The sequence below is a fragment of the Triturus cristatus genome, chromosome 7, assembly GCF_964204655.1.
Source record: "Triturus cristatus chromosome 7, aTriCri1.1, whole genome shotgun sequence".
In the NCBI taxonomy this organism is placed as follows: domain Eukaryota; kingdom Metazoa; phylum Chordata; class Amphibia; order Caudata; family Salamandridae; genus Triturus; species Triturus cristatus.
The window spans coordinates 256,673,063-256,695,419 of record NC_140590.1 but is presented as its reverse complement, the minus strand read 5'-3'; the positions used below and the strand labels follow the sequence as shown (position 1 = coordinate 256,695,419).

General features: G+C 43.2%; 1 protein-coding gene across 3 annotated transcripts in view; it reads left to right on the top strand.

Moving 5' to 3' along the window:
- LOC146809338 (E3 SUMO-protein ligase ZBED1-like) overlaps positions 1–22,357 on the top strand; it is a 181,536-nt gene that overhangs the window by 43,199 nt on the left and 115,980 nt on the right. For all 3 annotated transcript variants that reach the window (XM_085616133.1, XM_085616134.1, XM_085616135.1), the window contains one exon: positions 4,963–5,056. In XM_085616133.1, coding sequence (XP_085472259.1) covers positions 5,008–5,056 — 49 coding nt within the window. In that variant the 5' untranslated portion in view covers positions 4,963–5,007. The remainder of the gene's footprint in view (positions 1–4,962; positions 5,057–22,357) is intronic.

Here is a 22,357-nt window from a genome sequence, read left to right as displayed (position 1 = left end):
GCGGAAGCAGACAAGTCCTAGGGCTGATCTCCAGAGCCCACAAGGTACACACATACAAGTATTTACTAATGTATAAACAAGAGGTCTCGAATGCTTGACCTAACCAGACCATGTTTAGAGGCTGGGATGACTGGATTAGCTCCTTGTTAAGGAACAGTTGGACTTCGCCCAAACATTTTGTCTTCTCCCTCCTGTTTTCTGAATCTGTTTTTGTTGGCTTTACTACATGTACCCAGGGCCTCTAAATTAAATTCTACTAGTGGGCCAGCAGCACTAATTGTGCCACATGCCCAAGTAGCTTTGAAAACATGCCTCAGGTCTGCGATTGCAGCATGTGTGCGCAGTGTTAAACTGCCATTTCAACCTGGCAAAATACTCCTTTTGCCAGGCCTAAACCATCCTCAGATGAAGAAGAACTACTGTGCTGCTTTGCTGCAAGAAGGACTGCAACTCTGCTGCCATGCTGTGGTGCTCTGCTGCATGAATGAAGGACTAGAACTGCATCTTGAACCCAGGACCACTGGAGTCACTTCAAGGGCCATGTTGGCTAGCTTCCCGATCAGAGCCTCAGGGACAGAACAGGCCCCTACAACCTTGAACCCGGTATCTGGACTCTGCAAGCTGTGAGTTATGACCCCCCCCCCCCGAGTGGAGCCACCACAGTCCTGGACCCTTGAAAGTGGGCCTGAAGGTGCACTGCCAGCCCATCAGTAGTCCAGCAGAACCGATGTATCGTATCACAAGGCTCCGCATCCCTGACTAAGGACTTCGCATCATAGCCCCAGGGAACCACTGCTGTCTGACACATTTCCCAACCGGACCTCGCATCGCTACCGCAGCTCCTTGGAACTGCCACTGTATGACACTTCCTCGACACGGGACTTCGCATCATTCCCCAACCAGCAATTAAAGTACTTTTGTTCAGCTGCCCATATTTGGTCCTTGTAGCTGGCCCGCGCTATATTGCAGTCGGCCTGAACTTGTACTTTGTCCTGGTCTGGCATGACCAGATAACCACAGTTGGCGATTTTTGCTTCTAGGCACTATTTCTACTTAAAACTTTGAAATTGAATATCTCCAGTTCTACTGATTGGATTTTAGTTGTTTTGGTCTCAAATAATTTATTCAGTTTTGCTCTATTTTTCCAAATAGGTGTGAGATTCTTCTTGTGGTGTTTTCACATGTATTACTGTTTAGTGTGCTGCATAAATACTTTACACATTGCCTCTGAGCCTGACTGCTTTTGTGCCAAGCTATCAGAGGGTTAAGCACAGGTTAATTTGTGGTTTGCTTGTGCTTCACCCTGACAAAGATGGTGGTTGCTGCTTGAGTAGGGTTTCTCCCCCCTCTAACAGTAACCCAATTTCCAACAGGAATGCATACTGTTCATACAGGGTTGCTGGACGAACTAATGCTATTATGCTTAAAAAAACCAGTATAACGCCCTATTTACCTTCTATAGCTCCCTGAGAGCAAAGGACCAGGGCACGATTTACTGTCCTAGAGTTAACCTAAATCTAGAGTCGATGGAGAGTATTCCCTGACCATCCCACAGCTCTGAAATTCTTTCTGTAGTACCTCTGCAACTGCTTTGCAAGTTTCACAGCAGGCCTGAAAACACACTTTTTTTCCTAGACCATTGGCAAGAAACTGATTGATTAATTTAAATGTACTCTTTCTGGAATGGTGGCATCTGATGAATTTTGTAATGTTCCACTAATGTGTTTGACAGGGAAAGTTACTGTTTGAATTTGGCAATAAATGCTGACATTGACATAATTTTGTGATCAGTTAATTTGTCTTATTTGTAGCACAAAGCACGCTTTTGCATGTGCAGTCATCCATGGGGATTTTGGGTACACCAGGTGTAACGTTTTGTACCTTTAAGTCTATGTTTATGGAGGGTGTCTTTCCCTCCATCTGGAAGAGGGCATCGATTTTGCCTCTTATCTGAAAATATTGATGAAGCTGATACTAATAATTGCAGGCCCATTTCACGTCTCTCAGTTCCAGCCAAACTGGTAGAAAAAGTTATGAATAATCAATGTACATGATATCTACATGAATACAACTTCTTGGATGAATCCCAATTCGGTTCCAGGGCAGAGCACAGCACCGAGACTGTCCTGATAAAAGACACTGATGAAATCAGAGCAGTCTTGGATGCAGGTGGTGCTGCGGTCCTTATTCTGCTCGACCTGTCAGCAGCGTTGGACGTGGTTGACCATAACCTGTTACTTGGCTGTCTAAACTCGTTGGGCATTACGGACAACGCATTGGCCCTGTTCTCTTCTTTTCTATCTGATAGTATACAATCCGTTGCCTTGGGCAATTATGATTCCCCATCTTTCACTCTCCCATGTGGGGTCCCTCAGGGCTCACAACACTCAAATTGTCTTGTCCATCTGTAAAAAATGGCTTGCCGCCGGTAACAAGATTTAGATATTGCATGCTGGCAGTCAACTCATGGATGAGTTTGCACTGCCTCAAGCTTAATTCAGGAGAAACAGAACGCCCCTAACTGGTCACAGATCTGGTAGCCGGACGAGTTGGAAGCAGTACCCATCCCGGTGAGCAACTCAAAAAATATGGGAGTGATCATAGACGAGAGATTAAACTTTGAAGCTCAAGTCAAAGCAGTCACATCAGCCAGTTTTTTTCTACTCAAAATTCTACCTCATCCCAGAGGGATTGCGGTTGCGAGCAGGGGCGCACTGTGTGCCATCTGTTCGGTTTCGTATTTCCAGGGCTTCGCGTTGCGTTCACTTTGTGGCCGAGGTCAGGCACTGTTTTCAATAAACAGAGCTTGGTTTCATTACGAGCGCTTTTCACCAAACGCACCTCAGCCAGCCCCCTACATGCTGCAGGTCCGTCTCACTTTGCTCGCACTTAAGTATAATCAAGCACTTGGGACGCTGCACTATGTCCTTGCCATTTATGCACGCGCTTACGCTTTTGCCAGCTTGCACTGTTTTCTGTAAACTTCGCTTGTTTTCATTACGAGCCCTTTTCACCAAACGCACCTCAGCCGGCCCCCTACATTCTGCAGGTCCGTCTCACTTTGCTCGCACTTCAGTATAATCAAGCACTTGGGACGGGACGTTGCACTATGTCCTTGCAATTTTTGCGCACACTTATGCTTTTGCCAGCTAGCTCGTTAGCAGCTTTCCTCTCGCTGCTTTTAAAATCCCCGTCTTTTTCTCGCTCCTCTTGCTGCATCATTTCGCTCGCCCCATGTCTGCTCCTTCACCTACTCCCACCCTTACCCCCCTACCCCACAACCATTTTGTGCCAGCCGTCGACAGGAGGTGGAAAGCAGACACTTGAAACAAACTCACAACTGGGCTGAGGCCAGCAGTGCGAACACAGGACAATGGTCAACATCGTATATCAAAGCCCCGCTGTCACACGTGGCTGTTTGGGGTTTTATCTGCATTTCTGATATCTACATCGTATTCCCTAGCACAACAGGAATTTCCTGAAAGTTTGAGCCACGTCCTAGAACATACTTGCTTTCCCGATGGGTGCCCTCTGCGTCACGTGACATTGTCAAGACATATCCTTAGTGCTTAGTCTTTAAAGGCAGTTGAAACCGGCTGTGACTTTAATCTGGTTACTCGAGCTGCAGCCTCGGCTGTTTATTTACGGCTCCGTGGTGCATAACAAGGTGTCTGATAATGACAATGTGTGTGTCTCGATTCCCGTATACAAGTGCCGAGGGCGGGACTCTGAGTAAGCGGCTGTGTACCAGAGTATTAAGCTACACAGCTAGCTTGATCTGTGAAAAACGAAGGGAATGCTACAAACGCCTTTTTGCACAGTCTGTTTGCGACATGCCAATCTCGCCAACGTTGTTACTCCTTCATGCGTTACCCTGATAGCGCTTTTCACATACTTACAAGAATGGGGTTTGTAAGTAAATAAAATGTTTATTTACAGCATCTTCTGAAGTGAAGGAATGTTATAATACTCTAAGGGCACAGTTCATGAAATATGATTCAATGATTAAAAAAAAAAAAGAAAAAGATTCAGTCTAACACTAACTTTCAGGGGAAAAACTACAACACAGACCGCGATTTAAGCTGCAAGGGTGGCTCAGTGAGTTAAGCAAAATGACTCAGCAAGTTAAAAGCTTACCTTTCACATTTGGTATACTCTGCATAATGACCTACATCAGCACAGCCATAACCCAGTGTGTAGCAATTGTATAGCTCTTCAATCCCTGGTTAGATTTCCCAGTGAAGAATGAGAAGAGTCAAGCTCTGCACTTCCCGTAGCTGCGCGGGCTGCTGCGATGCAGCAGTATGTTTGTGATGTATCTACCGGCAGGTATGGTTTTGTAGTTGTCAGGTTTGGTAACCGCCACATCCTGAAGCCCTCCAGACACCGTGTCTCGAGTCTGCAGCTTAGTAGTAACCTCCTTGAAGTGCGACTTATTAGCAGTGTCTGCAGCATAGCACTGCATTGATTCAAAGAGTGCCCACAGTTGCAAACATTCATGTGCACAACAGAAAACGCTTGAGTTCCGGAGAAACCGCGCCGTTCATGACATGAGTTGTAAGTTCCTTAAAAAAGCATTTGCATAGCCAATAGGTCTCGCTTTTGGGACCAGTATTTAGTTATGCAGCAAAATATCCTTGGGGCAACACATCAACAGTTGCATGGTTAAACACTAATAAGGTCCCAAAGGCAAGACCTATTGGCTATGCCAATGCTTGTTAGTTTCCTGGCCGGTAAACTATACTAGATGTGAAAGGTAGGCTATACAGACACACAGGTCTGGAGGAATTTGGCTGCTTCCCAGGCCCCTTATTAAAAAAATTGTTTTAATGCACAATTGCATGAAATGTTTTATGGTGAATATTATAAACACATACTTTATAGAAACTCAAATGTTTGCTTTATAGTATGAAGTATTGAGTTGATTTGTTTTTTGTGTTTATAGTGTTGTTTTCATTACAGCTTTCAGAGAACCCTCATTCACAAGTGGTGTGACGTGAGGGAGAGATGCAGGTTGCTGAGGAGGCCTGTGCACAGTTGGAAGACGAGTTGCTTTGTAAGTTTTTTTTTTTTTTTTTCTCATTTTTAATTCTTTTTTTTCTTTTATTTTTTACTAAGCATGTTTCTTTTGCTGAAGCCGCTTGATCTGTCAGTCAAGTGTAACGCCTGAGGCAGAAGAATTGCAGGTGGGAAAATCTGTTGCAAAGGTCAAGCATGTATTTATGTAACATTTAAAAAAAACACAAAATAGTAGAATTATGGCTCTTGTCTCTTCCCTTGTGTTCAGGATGCATGCCTGTCCCCGTATGCGGTCTTGGGAGAATCTAGTAGATGCCATTGGCTACAAGTTTCAGCAGAGGTTGGCTGAATCGGACAATACATGTACAGATAGAACTTGCAGGATTTCTGTTCTTGTCCTTGATGCTGCGCCAATATAAGTGAAGCATTGTTTGTTTTCTTTTCAGTTCTGGGCCAGGAACACCAAACTTGCTTGTTCTGCCTACAGCATTTAGGCCAGATGTATAAAAACCGTCTGTGATCGTAAACACTGCTAGGCACAAAATCACAGGTATCTGATAGAGACTTCTAGCTGCAGATTCCTACCTTACAATATCCCCAGGCGTCGGATGGGATCCGGAAGAACCTGCGCCCCCTCCACCTTCATGTGTGGAGATTGAGCAGAGACATTTGGCATCTATCGATCATCATCCCATAGTCTGTAATGTTATTTTGGCAGCCAGAGGTCCTCCACCAAGATGGTTTACACATGCTGTTAGGACAAGTTGGTGTCATAGTGTGCTTTCCACATTGTTGACCCCCTTTCGTGCACCTTTATCTAAGGTTGTCTTGTTTGTGTTGTCTTTGGCCCAGCAGAGCTCTGCTCTGGGCACACTTATGGGTTATCTCTCTGCCATCTCACCATTATTGCAGTTGCCAGGCCTACCTTCTCTCTTTATGTCAGCTGTTGTGGCTAGGTTCCTTAAAGGCCTACAACACATGTTTCCCCTTACGCCATTTGTTATGCCTCATTGGAACCTAAACCTAGTGCTCACCTTTCTCATGTGTGCACCATTCGAGCCTCTAGATAATTGTCCGCCTGGTTCCCAAACTTTTGTGACCTGTGGCTCCCTTGACTAAATTGGCAGTTGGCCGTGGCTCCCCACCATTTTTTTACCGGTTGCCAGTACCCCGGGTGATGCAGTGACAGTCGCATGCCATGTCACTGTGCACGGGAAGAGTCAGTCGCCTAGTAAAGTTAGTACAGTAGGGATGGGGCAGTCAGTTGGGTGGCAGACTGGGAGGGCTGGTGAATAGCAAGCAATATACTGTCAGTGGGGCCAGGTCAGCGAGCATTGGCAGAGCTAGTAGGCACACTCCAGGTCACAGGGCCTGAGGCAGAGCAGGACAGTAAGGTTTGGGGCAGAACGAGATGAATGACTGAAGACAGGGCTGTGCAAGATCCAGCCAGCTCAGTGGGGCTGGGGTAGAGCCAGTCTCATGGCAGGAAGAATGGACGGGCAAGAGGCAGTTTTGTAGCATGCTGGGATGGATAAGGTAGATTCAGTTGCACAAGGTGGAGGTCGTAGACCCAGTTACATCCCAGGTCAGTGTGGGGCACAGGACATGAATGACTTTGAATTGACCACACGTGTGCCCACTGCCATTACCTGCTCAGGTGCCTTTCATCACATAGGTCTGCTGCCCCCACGCCTAACAGCCCACTCCGGATTCAACGCTGCTGTCTGTCATCTGTCGAAATTGATGTGACACTAGCTTCTTTCCGTATATATACTTCGGAGATGTCTCTGAGAAATATTGCTTTTGGTGCAAATTGTCTTTTCATTTTCGAGCCAGCTGTGAATTGATTCTAAAACTTGTATTAGTTTTTTAATCCGAAACGGTTTTGAGGAAATAGACGGGGAGTGATAACAATGTCCCTTAAATTGTGTTCAGGGGTTACAAACTTGTTTCGCCACTTAATAAATCCATTTGTCAACCATATCTTTATTGAAGGATTGGCTAAAAACTCGTGCCTTGCAGACTGCACGCACCTTTTTGCAGAAAGTGCCTAGTTCACTGGACTGGAACTTGCGACCTGCAGTTTGCAGAATGATCTCTGCAGCAAAGCATTTATAGCTATCTTACACTAAGCTACCTTACACAGACTAGAAATGCGTGACGCGTAGACATAAACACGGTTCTTTGCCCCAGCCATGCTCAACCTCTGAGCTATTTTATGATCATTGGAACCTGTTAAAGATTTCATAAAAGTATTTCCAAGAAGGGAGTTGGGCACGATTTTTCAGAATATTATATCCTGAAACTGGATGTAAAAACAGACGTTTGCTGCAGGTGGCTAACCCTCAGAAGCGTAAGAAATAGGGATGGTACCAGTTCCAGAAAAAGTTTTACATGGAGAAATTTACGGAGGGTCAGACTGGGGACAGAAAATGAATCCTGGCTGCAATGTGGCCTATTTCCACAGCAGCGATTTTGCCCACTGGAATTTCTGGTTTATAAAATCAGGCGTGGTGTTTCTTCAAGTTCACACAAAGTGCGAGAACAACAGCCAGGATATAATTATAATTATACATGGGGTGTATTTTACATTTATAAGTTGTAGCTATATTTGAAATCTTTATCTTGTTCTGCGAGGAGCCTACTATGTCTTCATTAAGTCAGATGCTGTCCTGTTTTCCGACGAGACTGTGGGGGCCACTGCACATTTATAACTTGTCCCTTTCAAACTCAACTTCTCAAAATAAATCAAATAAATGAGTTAATGAGCGAGCAGTGATTCAGCCCTAGTCTTATCTATTTGTAATTTGTGAAGAGTGTCCTACGAGGCACGTCAGAACAGGTTGGGCAGCAATAACGCTCCACGGTCAGAGCTGTGTATGCCAGTAATGCGGAGGCTACGTCTGTGAAAGCACGTACACACGTATGGCGGCAGTGCGCTCTTGGGCCAAACTATGTTCCCGGATTATGCAGGTTGCATTTGTAACTCCCCCGTATGTTGTGGTGTGGCTGGAATAAGCTTCATCCTGCATTCAGTCAAAAGACGCATAATATTTTACTGCCTACACACGGCCAGACGCTATTTTCCCACATCGTGTGAGGCGCCCCTGGCTACTCATAACAGCGCACCAGGGCGCCGCGGCGCACAGTTTGGGAACCACTGTCTTAGGCTCTTACCATTAAAAACTGTCTTTTTAGTGGTCATAACATCAGCCTGGAGGGTCAGTGAATTCCGGGCGCTTTCTGCACACCCTCCTTATACCACCTACTATCCGGACAAGCTGATTCTGCAGACACGTGCCATCTTCCTTCCGAAGTGTGTGACTCTATTTATGTAGATCAGAACATCACCCTACCTACTTTATTTGCTCCGCCTCATCCCTCCAAAGAGAATGAGAGACTCCACCGTCTGGACCCTGTTAGAACGTTGTTGTTTTACTCTGACTGCACAAAAGAATGCACAAAAGAATTCCATGTAGACGGTCAACTCTTCTTGGGCTAGGTAGGAGCAAAACAAGTGAAGTCAGTGCATTAAAGGACCTTGTGGTGATGTACTGTTCTCTGCATTAGGATCTGCTACGCATAAGCCAAGAAGAAACCTCCTGAGGGCTTGCGAGCTCACTCCGCCAGAGCAAAGGCTGCGACGACTGCGTTAGCGCGCTGCGTTCCGGTCCTGAACATCTGTTCGGCAGCAATGTTGGCGTCGCTGCCAACGTTCACAAACACTACTGCCTGGACAGTCTGGTTTGTTGTAACTGGCACTTTGCCTGTTTGGACCTGCAGGGCTTTCTGATTTAATTGACTTAACAGTTCCACCTTTGGGGAGATATTGTTTGGGAATCTATTCTAAGGTAAGGAATCTGCGGCTAGAAGTCTCTATCAGAGGAACAAGTTACTTACCTTCGGTAATGCTTTATCTGATAGAGACTCTATCTAGGCACCGATTCCTTACCGATCCTCCCCGCTCTGCAAACTGATTACGGTGTAGGGAACACCCTTCTCAGGGCCTTAGCTTTTCACACCAGTAGTCATTGCTGATCATGGCTACGGCCTTGTAAAGTTGCAAAAGTAACCGATGTAAGAGTGCAGAAGTTGTGCCTATATATGTACCGCGCACGTCCTATCCGGTGTAGCGGACACGGAGCCTAATGACACCACCTACCGGAGTGCAGGGGTACTGCTAGAAAATCTTTTGGATCCAGTCTGACTCCTAGGGATATTCTAAGGTAAGGAATCTGTGGATTGAAAGTCTCTGCCTGATAGTACCTTATTTTTGCAACCATAAAAACTCTTATATTTTTGTGTACTAATTCCATTTTGCGAGTATGACAAGCCATTCCGACCTGTAAACTGGGTTTGCAAACTATTCCAAATCACAATTAGCAAGGTGTGTTATAGTAAAGGGATCATAAAGCAACAGAAGTACTGCTACCAAAACACCACATAATCTCTCTAAATGAATCCACGGTTGTATCTTTTCCAAATCTCAATAGTTTTTATGAATGGTCTGCCACTGCAGTGATTTCCGACAGTGTGGGTTCATTGGTCTGTGCCAGACCAGCATCTGCACATAAATTTGGTAGAGCTGTGGGCTGTCCAACTTGCCCTAAAGGCTTTGATTATTTCAGTCTCTGGAGGCACCATTCAGACACTGTCCCATAACACAACCATCTATTATATCAATAGAGAGAATGGAATGACAAGATTGGAGGTGATTTGACTGAGAGTGGGTAAATTGAATGGTTTTTGCCCAGTAGTAGTCCATCTAGCAGGATCTCTTATTGTGACAAAATAGGAACTGCTTGCCAGAGTGAGTGAAATGATCTCCAGATTAGGGTGTCTATTTGTGGATTTTCTCTCGATGGGACAGAACAGGAAGTGGTCTGTTTTCAGTGCTGTACACTTCTAACTAAATGGCTCTGTGTGCGAGGCCTTTGGGTTAAGCTGATCTTAGAATCTGCGCATTGCCACAGATTCGGCTTTTTTAAAGCATTTGGAGACGTGCATTCAAGAGGAATGTGAATTTGAACATTGGGGGATCTATTTGAGGAGGACTTTTAAAATGAAGGTGGTAAGGCACAGCGGTTCTTGAACACAGATTTTATTTTTTTTCAGAGTTTTATATAGCGCGAACTTGACCCAAATCCAATCGGGTATCAGAGCGCTCTACATAGCACCAGTTACGTTACACGAGGACACACATTCATTTTTTTTTTTTTTTTTTTTTTAGGCACAGGGAGATTAAGTGATTTGGCCATAATCACAGGATGTTCAGCGTCATTACCGAGACTCGAACCCAGTTTCCGAGGTCGAGCGCCCTAGCTGTTAGGCCAACTCCTCTTATGACAATCCTTTATGACAAATTGGGTGATGACTGTTAATCTCACTGTCGTATACATGGCATGAAGAAACATTTATACCTCTGAACTGTTGGCTTTTTGAACTTGATAAATTATAAGCCATGAGAAAGTCCTTGTGTAGGACGAAACACATTGGCTGGGCTGATTTATGTGCTTTAATGACGTTTTAGATTCTTAATCAAAAAGACTAATAAGGGATTTCGAAAATACATAATAAAGAACAATACTTCATCCTATGTGACCAATATGAAGAAGGATGGACACTGATGTGATTGTTTCATTGCTGAATGATGGACTTTTTGTAATAAGGTGGCCCAACATCCATGCTGTGATTAGTGGGGTTTTCAATCCATACAATGCTTTTCTGCTGTGATTAATTGAATGCCTACTCTCAAATGATTGTTCCTTGATACAACGTGTTGGAGGGCAGCCCCAGCAGCCACACCCGAAGTCTCCTTTCCATTAGCAGAGAACAGAGTAGTGCTGAGGGGAGCCTTGACAACTACAAGGCAACAGCTTGTCATTCTTCATCCTCCGCCCACAGCACCTCAATGGCCTGCTGAAAATGTGTTTTAATCCCAGTTGACTGGTGGAGTAATTGGAAGCCTTTGTAGGTAAAAGTGATATTCTGCATGAATCAAGTGAGTCATTATATTTACTAGTATATTTAAAAACAGATGTGCATCAGAGGTAAATAATGTTTTACATTTATAAATCAATGGAGTGTGAAATCCAAAATAAGTTTCCACCAAATAGTGCCAATGAGCAAGGTAACAATTTAGAGCTATCCATTAATTCGAAATCCCCTTTTGCTGTATGTGTGATATTCCACTATCAATTTGATAGAATTGAAATTGCTGTATGTTTGTTAAAATTATTGAACAAAACTTTGTCCCAATGAAAGCCCTGTGGGTTAAATTATTTTGCTGCTTACACTGAAACTCTGAGTAATGTAGGCAACACCAGTCATTCAACATCGTTTGGTGTTGATATTCATCCACACTGATCTCATGTAAATATACTTAACTTTGTCTCAGTCCGGTCTGACCTGAAAAGGCACAGTACGGGTTCACATGAGATGGCGACCCCTAAAATTCATAGCAATGGTGCTATCAACATCTTAGACCATTCAAATGAGTCCTTGCATCATTCAGTGGAGTCCTGGGTAAAAATAATTGAGAACTCGCATACCAACAGTGCACCTGGCGCCGATGGTATACCGTCCGCAATTCTGAAGTAAAATGTTACAACCTGGGCTGGTTTTCTGAATTTGATGTTTAAACAAATATTGTTGATGGAAAGCCTCCCGGAAAGCAGGAGAAACAAAGTGATCCACCCCATTTTCAAGGTCAGGTTAGCCGCATCCCCAAGCCACTATAGATTGATATCCATGCTCGACGTGGATCCTAAATACTTTTCAACATTATATTGCAAGATCTACAGGAGTGTGCGACTGAGGCAAGGAGGCTGCCAATTAATCAAATAGAGTTTTCCAAAAAGCAAGGTACCACCACTCACATGATTGTCTGTGAGCCTCATAATGAAAAGGGCATGTGATACCTGCACGCCGCTGTTCTTGTGTTTTGTGGATTTTATAGCGGTCTTTGACCATATCCCTCGAGATTTGCTTTGGAAGAAGCAACAAAGTTGGGGTATTCCACAAAAACGTCTGAGGGAACTCCATTTATTACGTACAAATATCTGGATAAAGATCGGGGGGGCGGGCATTATTTATCCAGAAAGGTCAACACTTCTCTTGGATTGAAACAGGGATGTGTATTAACACTGCTGTTGTTCAACCTGTTTATCTCAGGTCTCTCGCCGTCCCTAGCAGAAGTGGTGTAGCATGCACCAAGTCTCAGGAGCCAACAGCTGAGTAATATCCTGTATGCAGACGATCTGCTCTTGTTAAGTGTAGTACATAAGCCTCTTGAGTTTTAGCTCTAGTCTTTCTAGAATGTTATTACCTGACCTGTATTCCACTAGAATGCTCTGTTATACGTTGGTTCTCGGGGTGGGTTCTATTCCACGGCAGTTGCTCATAGCCTCCGTGGAGAAGACTCCGCTCTTGTCCCTTCCCGCTTAATGGAATAAAGAACTTCTCTAATTACCTGCTGTTTCCCGCTGCTTGATTTACTACAACTTGACGACGATTTGTAAAGGAGTCGCCGTGCAGCTCAACAGTCAGGTCGAGTGAAAGCGTCTCGCTGTGCAGACATTGAGGTGAAACTCTGCCTGGGTCACCTTCGCGACAAGAGCGGACAGCCTTTTCTGTGGCAGTGTAGAAGAAATCCTGATTTTGGTAGTCTCCTCCGCCCGCGACGTCAAGCATCTTTTCGGAGGGTGACGTACAACTTTGAAGTGTTCACGGCTTGTTGCCTAGCGACGCTTGATCTCCTCTTCCCTGACGCACTTCACAATCCTGTGAAACGTCCGCATCGGTTTCCTAGCTATGATCAAGCACCGCGTTGTTGCCACGTCATCGCGCTGCGAGGTAGCGTCTCCACGTCGGCGGCCATTTTGTCTGGCTTCCCTGGTTTCCATAACAACGCAGCAATACGAAGTTGTACTTTGACTTTTCCAAGCCGTCCGCAACCCGACAAACAGCTGATTTCATCGGCAATACACACACCCGCAATGTATCCTCAGTCTGGTAATTCAGGTACTCTTTGTTGTTTTAATACCGGGTTTTTTCAACGGCGATATACACGCCTGTATATCGGTTCGTTTGCCACCAGCTTTGCACTTTGGAGAACATTATGCCAGTCAGGCCTCACCATATTTCTCTGTGAAGTTTCGTCCGTTGTGACAACGGCTCTTTAGTCTAGCATCAGAGACAAACATTCTTCTATATTTTTATGTTTTGTTGTTCCTGCTGCTCTTTATTCTCAGCATGACTTCCCAAAATATTTCTGTTGCTCTGCCACCTAATTTTTTTACCTCAACCAGTCCAACCAAGCATACCTTGGCAGGATTGGCTGCCTATGTTTGAAAATTATCTCGACGCTCTGGATGGTCGAGATTTTCCGGCTAAAAGGAAAAAAGCTCTTCTCTTGAGTACTCTGGGTAAAGAAGGTCAACGCGTTTTTCGCCATCTCCCTCAAGCCAATGGGCAGCCTCTGACTGATGAATATAAAGAAGCAATTTGTCGACTGGAAGTGAGGTACTCAAAAGAAGAAAATTTAGTCATGAATAGGTATAAATTTTACACCTAAAGCCAAAAGGCTGGCGAGTCCATAGATGATTTTGTCTGAGGACTTAGAGAAATGTCTGTTAAGTGTAATTTTGGAAACATGACAGATGAATTGATCAGAGATCAGCTCATAGTCCAGTGCAACAATAAGAAGATTCAGGAACGTCTCTGGGAAGCCAAGAACCCCAATCTTAAAACAGCTATAGATTTGGCTAAAGTTGTGGAACAGTCCGAAGGCTGCATGAAAGAAAAAAGGACCGCAACGAACGATGTCAATGAGTTGTCTACCCAAGAACTACCAAACATTGATCAAAATGATAACGATTCCAGCACAATTGCTGCTGTGAAGAATCAAAAGTTTCCAAAGAAACCTGCTACTAGCAACTCTAAGACTGCAAAATGTCAGATTGTGTAATAGGTGCGGAAGTACAGTACACACCTCAGACTCAAAATGTTGTTTTGCATCTAAACAAGAATGCCTTAAATGTGGTCGTATGGGACATTATGCAAGAGTCTAACGGGGCAAACCTCGTTCTAGCGTAGCCACGGTGCACTGTTCTTCACCTGAGGTCAATGAGAATGACAAAATATTGGTAGTTGAGTCTGACGCCATAACTGAAGAACAAGAAGACAGACTAAGGAATAGACCAAAAGCTATGTTCGTAATTGACGGTCAAGATGTATGCCTCATGGTTGACACCGGCTCAAAGTACACCATAATTCCCAAACTTCTTTTTGAAGAAAAGTGGTGCGATCGACCACTCCTTCCTAAGGATATCTCCCCAGGAGGATACCAGGGAGAGTCCATTGACATTCTTGGATACTTTGAAGCACATATCACGTTTTCTCATAGGCGCATTCATGGAAAGGTATATGTGTCTAAATGCGGGCCAGCCATCCTGGGGTGGGTTCACCGATATGACCTCAGGATTATTGTCAACCCTCGTGCAACCACACAAGTCATGGCCATCAAAGATGAGGGTTTGGATAAAATCCTTGCTGAAGCCCGCAGTGTCTTTAGAGAAGAATTGGGCCAACTCAAAGGCTATTCCCATCGTATTTTAATCAAAAAAGGTTCCATTCCCGTACAGCACAAGGTTAGGCGTGTCCCTATAGTTGTTAAGGAGGAGGTCAAGGGACTTATTCAAGACCTGTTCTCAACGGGAATCATAGAACCTGTAGATGCTTCTCCATGGATTTCACCCATTGTCGTCACCAAGAAGGCTGATGGCAAACTCCGCTTCTGTGTGGACTTGAGATCCTTGAATCAATGTGTAGTTGCTGACACATTTCCCCTACCAAATATCACAGAATTGGTCACTACACTAAAGGGTGCGAAGGTGTTCTCAAAACTGGACCTTAGAAGTGCGTACCACCAGATCAATCTGCACAAAGATTCTAAGCATTTAACTGCTTTTATTACACCTCAAGGCACTTACCATTTTACCCGTCTTCCCTTTGGCCTCAATTCTGCGGCCAGTGTTTTCCAAAGAATGGTATCCAACATTTTTGAGAGAGTAGGTAATACCATCTATTTTCAAGACGATATCTTGGTATATAGCCAGTCAGTCGAACAACACAATGTTGCCCTCAAGATAGTTCTTGACAGATTGTCTGCAGCAGGTCTCACACTTCGAAAGGAGAAATGCAAGTTCTTAGTTGACCAAATTGACTATTTAGGCCATACCATCAGTGCCTCTGGCGTCAAACCCAAGAGAGATTTGTGCAATGCTATTCAATCAGCTCCTCACCCCAAGGATAAAGACCAGCTACGTTCTTTTATGGGACTTATTGAGTATTACTAAAAGTTTGTCAAAGTTCTCAGACAAAACATCATGTATGCGCTCTTTACTCAAGCAGGGTGTGAACTTTGCATGGGGTACTCTGCAACAAGAATGTTTTGATTGTATCAAAAAAGAGATTTGCAATGCTAATGTACTATTTCCTTTTGATGTAAATAACAAGTCTATCTTACCTGTAGATGCCAGTGCCACAGGATTGGGCGCTGTGTTATCACAGTCCAAAGGGGGGTCTGAACGTACTGTTGCCTTTGCTTCTAGAACACTGACCGATGCTGAAAAAAACGACTCTGTCATCGAGAGGGAAACATTGGCAGCATCTTGGGCTGTGGAGTATTTTAGAACATATTTGTGGGGCATGAAATTTCTCCTTAAAACTGATCACAAACCCCTAGACAAAGTTCTTTCCCCTGGTGGTACTGGGAAAGGGTCAGCAAGACTTGCCAAACTTGCATCAAAACTTCAGGAGTTCCAGTACTCTATTGAATACATTCAAGGGTGGAAGAATGTTCAAGCTGACTGCCTTTCCAGAATGTCTCTGGACTGGCGAACTGTTCTTGATCCATGTACTGCTGGGTGTGCTGATGACATTGCTGTGGCTTCAATAGAGGATGCTGTATTTGTAGGTGAGGGTGCTTTTGAGGCCTCCAATTGGGAACGTGAAATGTGTATTGATCATACTCTACAAGAAGTCATCAAACTTTTAAAATTAGGTTCCAGAAGGGAAAGTTGTGTCTCAGTTTCTGTCCGACCTTATGTCAAAGTCCTTGATGACCTTTCTCTAAATAATAACGATGTCAAAGGTGAAAAATGTATCCCTCCTTTTGGCATCAGGAACAAACTGCTAGCACTAGCTCATGAAGGTCATCTCGGTCAGACACTCGCGCAACGCCGTCTCAAGAATCACTTCTGGTGGCCAGGTATTGATTCCCAAGTGGTTGAGTGGGTGGAAAGTTGTTCAATTTGTAAAGAAGTTGAAAAGCGACTTAAAGTAGGTCCCATAACTAGCGATGCACACATACAGGATCCAGGCTTACCCTGGCACAGCATCTGTCTTGATTTTATTGGTCCTATGGGTGAGCTACACGAAAAGACAGATTCGCCATTGTTGTAATTGACGTATTCTCTAGGTGGTTGGTAGTTGAATTTACCAAAATGTCACCACTGAGAACACCATTAAATTCCTAGGTAATCTTTTCAAGGATGAGGGCATTATCACTGACAACGGCACTCAACTTGTCTCCAAGGAGTTGCAAACTTTTCTCAAGAGTTGTGGTGTCTCTCATCATCGCACTTCACTATACAATCCTCAGGGCAATTGAATGTATGACAGAGCTAACAAACTAGTCAAAAGAATCATCCAAATGGCCTCCGCCAATGGGTCAGTGGTACGTAAAATGGTCAACGAAATGCTTTGGGCCTATCAAACCACTCCCCTGGTTGATGGTCAACCTTCCCCTTTCCAACATATGAGAGGGCGGGCTCCTGGCTCGAAACTTGTTCCTTCTTGGATGAAGCAAGTTGTCACTTTGCAAGGGAGGTGCTCTGTCCTGCCATCTTCCTTAAACTCATCTCGTCCTTTCAAGGTGGGAGATCTTGTCAAGATCAAAAGTGGTAGGGTGGGAAGAGGGTTGTTAAAGTTCAAAGGGCCCTTCTTCACTGTAAAAAAAAGTCCTTGATCATTGCGTTATCTTTAACAATAGTGAGTGTTGGAACTTCAGACGTGTCACTTTATACCAGAGAGGGGTTACAACTTCTCCACAGGACGAACCCACCAGTTCCTTGAGCAGTAGTGGCTATCTCCTAGCTCAACCTACTGAGGAAACCACCTCTTTGGCCCCGTCGAGCAGTGATCATGATGGGGGGGGGGGGGGGGGCAGTGATTCTCTCCGGTCTGGAGGTCACTCAGTCCATGCGTCGGACCCTGTTTCTGTTCCTGCTCGCGCGTTGAGATTCCGTAGACCACCAGTCTATCTACAAGACTTTATTTGCTAGATTGTGTCTAACTATTTTGAACTGTGTTTTTTAGGTTCACCTATTAATTTATTCATATCTTTTTATTTTTCTTCTCATGTTTGTTGACATTGGAAAGCAAGAAGATGTGTAGTACATGAGCCTCTTGAGATTTAGCTCTAGTCTTTCTTGAATGTTATTACCTGACCTGTATTCTACTAGAATGCTCTGTTATACGTTGGTTCTCAGGGTGGGTTCTATTCCACGGCAGTTGCTCGTAGCTTCCATGGAGAAGAGTCCGCTCTTGTCCCTTCCCGCTTAATAGAATAAAGAACTTCTCCACTTACCTGCTGTTTCCCGCTGCTTGATTTACTACATTAAGCAACACCAGAGTAGGCCTTCAAAGGCTGATCAATAGGTTTGCCAAGTACTCGGCTAACAACCAGTTGGAAATCAACCATAAAAAGACCACAGTTATACCCCCAAAGCAATTAATAGCAAAACTGGGGAAATGGCACCTCAAAGGGTCTAACGAAAATGAAGTTGCAACTTACACGTATCTAGGGTTTAAAGTGGACTGAAGGAGTTACTTTGCTGAGCAAAAAAAGCCATTACTGCAAAAACTGAAGCGTTAAATTTTGCTTTTTCAAATCTGCGGAAACGTTTGAGGGGTAACAATTTAAGGACACTGATAATGGTGATTTAAATCAAAATTGATTCCAACCACATCATACGGAGATAATGTTGGGTGAAGATGTGACTTGCTGGAGAAGTTTGTAATACGAACGTATAAATAAGTGTTTCGGATACCAAAGTCTGCGTCCCATTACCCACGTAAGTTTGGAATTTGCCTTGATAAAACAAACACTAGCCAGACTGTGGGATTTTGTCAAATGGTGTCATTGGTTGCGTAGTGCCCCAGAGGGATCACTGGCTAATCTTGCTTGGGTGAAGTTGAATCTGACTTGGGGAAATGGTCAATTTGCCAAACACCTACAAAGAAGTATAGAGTATCTTAGTACTTCAGATCAATGGCAACTGAACACGGGTGACTACACCTTCAAGAAAACTTTGAACAAATGCATACAGCAGAAAAGCTGCTTAGAGGATAAAGCTACATTGACAAAACAAGCACATGGGTGGCTCGTAATAAACTCTTATAACATCAGTAAGTAACAACCCTACTTTGAGGCAGCGCTGTCATTCACTATCAAGAGGGAATTGATAAAAGTGTGATTTGGATGCCTTTCAGCACTCGATTTTATACCGAAGTGGCAGAAGAAGGCCCAACAGGAAAATGTAATATGTCGCCTGTGTGGTCAAACAAAAGAAACATTTATGCATATACTTTGTGCGTACCCCAAACTGCTAGTACATCAAAGGTCACTGTTGCGTAAGGAGTTCTTAACTTCAGAAGTTAGAATTTGTAGTTCGGCTGTCATAGAGGCTCTAAACCCACAGAACCTTATGCTGAACATTCGACTGGTGCAATTTTAATAATCTGATAACCTCTTTAAATTGAGCCATGTTTGCGGCCTAGAAAGGGATTTTTAGAAGGTTTCTAACTAATGATGGGCTGCTAGGGAGCGGACAAGAGAATTATGGACGCCTATCTCAGAGTTGATGTGAAATGGCAAGAGAAGTGGTTGCTAGGAGACGAGTTTGAGGAAACTTGGGCTCAATTCTGTTCACTGTTGGAAGCTTAGCACTGATTAGTTTAAACAAAGCTCTATGAAATGTCCATGGGGAAAAATCTGTTATTTATGCTTGTTTGCAGAGGGTTGGGTGCTCAGTATTGATTAGTTTTAACAAAGCACCAATGTGGAGTATTTATGAGATAGGATTAATTAACATCTATTAAAAAAGATATCATAGCACTCAATAGAAGTCCAAAGCAATTCTGTCCATAAAGTAGGAATTCCTGTAGATGTTTCAAACCTGTAGTTTATTGTAGACAGAAGTCAGGACACTGCCAGCACACCGGGAACATCTAAATTGGCTTGGCGCAATCCTGCTGGCATGATGGCAATCGAATATTTTTACCCAGCAGAGAAGACTGCAGCAGCGGTGGTCTTCTGTCTATTGCCATAACATCTAAATACGCCGGGCGGATCACTGTCAGCGTGGCGGAGTACTTGGGACTGCCGCCGCAGCGGGACGGCGGTAGTCCTGCCAAGATCCAAGTCAGGCCCTTAGTCTTGAGAAAGTCATTCATTCCAGTAACATTTAGATGATCCTTATAATTCTAAGGGGCCTTAGGCTGGTTTAGTTTTCCAACCCAGTTTTTTTCCTCAACAGTGCGTCCTCAAAGTGTTCTGAATTCTGGCTCCTAATTCAGTAGCAGAGAATTATCCTGCCAACCAATGCTGAACAAGGGAGTTTGGTTTGAGAGAAGGTAGCCTATGTACCCCTGTGCATTTCGCAGTCAAAATATCACTCCTGTTCCTCCAGCAATACTCATCGAGATCTAAGTAAAAGAGAATCTGACTTTTTTGTTGTCACCTGGCGCTTGAATGTTCCTTAAACCTTTACTGGTAGCTTTGGGGAAAGCCCGCTATTCATAATTCTTAAAAGTGAAAATGCTAATACAGACAGTCTAACCTATAAATATACAGTTGGCCATTTCAAATAACAGTTTCTTTAAAACTCAAACCACAATTAATCATTATTATTCAAACAGCATAGTTTCTCTTGAAATGGTCTCCAGTAATATTGCTGATATATAACAGTCAGAACGTTTACAAGCCATGTGCATTTTACCCAAATCAAATGTGTGTCTGTCCCCATAGCAAATATAGAATACTGTTGATGTGTTAATAGCTTTCCAGTTACTTGTTGCTTATTACCACCTTCATTTGACTTGGTAAAACATAAACTGATAATTAACCTTATTTGTATTCTTCAAATTAATCTATTGAAACGCCAGATTCAAGAACTAATGTCAAACTTATTTCAGACTGGGGCAAATAAATATTGAATTCATTAAACCATGCACAATTTGTTTAAATCGGAGACAAATTCTTTCCTGATATGAGATACATTTGCAAAGTTCTCTGCCCCAAAAAGCTAATGAATGAAAAGCCAGTGTGTAGTTAAGATAAACTCTCCATGTGACCAAGTCGGAAAACTCCGTTAAACAAATTTGCAAGGTATCTAAAGTATTTGTTTCAACAAATAATTTAAGTCTGTAGGACAATAGACATAATCTGCTTACTAGTTCATCATACTCATTTTATGATAAAAAGCTCTTCAGATAATTTTTTTAAGGTTTAAAATTTCAATAAAGTGTATGATATAGTGGACAAACATTGTGATTTTACCTAAGGATGCTAACTCCAATCCATCATAACTGTTGTCACATTGAGCCTTTCTTGTCAATATTTATCAGAGGTGTACCAGGACAGTGTAGGCGTTAAATTGTACGCTGACAACTATAGGGATGTCTCACAGGGCCACCTGTCTGCTTAGCCCGAAGCATTTCAATATTTTCAGTTCAGCCGAATTCAAGCTAGACTTATCTAATGGACTTGTAAAGACAAAACAATGTTAAGGGTCATACTCTATTGGATACCAAAAATACAATTTCTTCTATGGTAACCCAATGACTTTTAATCCATAGGCTGTTTCCTGTTATCTGCTATGTTAGTTCTCTACCGGTAATTGGCAGTACAGGAAATTGCTTTAAAGGGTCTTAATTCGGGTACTTTGTGCTCTGCTACAGCGTGTGTGCTAATATGTCTTCCTCCTTAGTTCCCTTGCAGTTATTTGTAAGTGTATGTTCTGTAAGTAGACACCTTTGAAAGTTACACATCTGCTTAAGCAGCTAGTTCAAACTGGCCTGCAGAGAAACTCTATAGTCACTAAGTTTTTCAAAACACATATGGTATGTTTCATGCACAGATTTCCTCGGATCAGGTTCCATATGCCCTCTTGGGACAGCATTTTGGCTTGAGACAGACAAGCTAAAGCATAAACTAGAGGCAATGGCTGTTACCTGAAGCTCCTCCTCTGGAAGGCTACTTTCTCGGCTATAAAATCAGCCATGCACACAAGCTAGCTGTAAGCACTTTGTGCTTCAGAACCATTGCCTGTAGTACATCGGGACACAGTGTTACTGAGTACCCTTCCACCTTTGTCCAAAACATGAGAATCCAGTTTCCACTGAGCCATTGTTATCCATTCATTTTGTTCACCTCCATATTCCACCCCATGGATGTCGGGCGCACACCTTTATCTCTTTTGAACCATTGATCCAACTCAGTAAAATGTGTGATTTTGAATCTTGAGACCAGTCTAAGCCTTGTAGAATGGCTGCTTGAGATAGGTTAGACAATCACAGTTTTATTAAATGCTGTGCCACTGCCCCATTAAGGAACACTGTACTGCGGAAAGTGATTTTATCAATTAGTCTCCATCTGATATCTTCTACGTGAAGGATTAAATGTCTATGGTTATGACAAAAGAGTATTTTGGTTTACTGCACGTTTTTAATTATGTCGAGGTATTTTCAGATGCAGCCGTAAAAAAACAATTATTGAAATACAGAGCAGGGTGGTACCATAAATGGGTCTGATTGAAGGGAAGAGGGAACAATGTTTGTTTTAACGGTAAATGTTCCCAAGTAAGTTTATTGTTTGATTCATTTCTACAGATAAGTACACATTGCTTCACTTATTAAATAAAACTTTCCCAGTGCCATTAAGCTGCGGTGTTGCGTGGGCAAATGTAGTTTTTTCATGCAACAAGTGTTTTGGGGTTTTATTTGCTTTGTTAAGAATTACAAAGTGTGTTTTTTAAGTGTTTTATACTTTATTAATTTTGGGTTTTGATTGTTGAGTTTATTTTAAGACTCTGGCCTAACAAACCCAAAATAAATAAAATGAACCCGGTTTAGAGAGCAAATATATCTTTTAGGTTACACCAACCTTACAGCATGATTGATGATAATGCTATAAAAAGCTTTCAATATAGAAAATGTGATGCCTCCATGAGCATCGTAAAATATTAGCCATCAATATAGATGGAGAAATGCC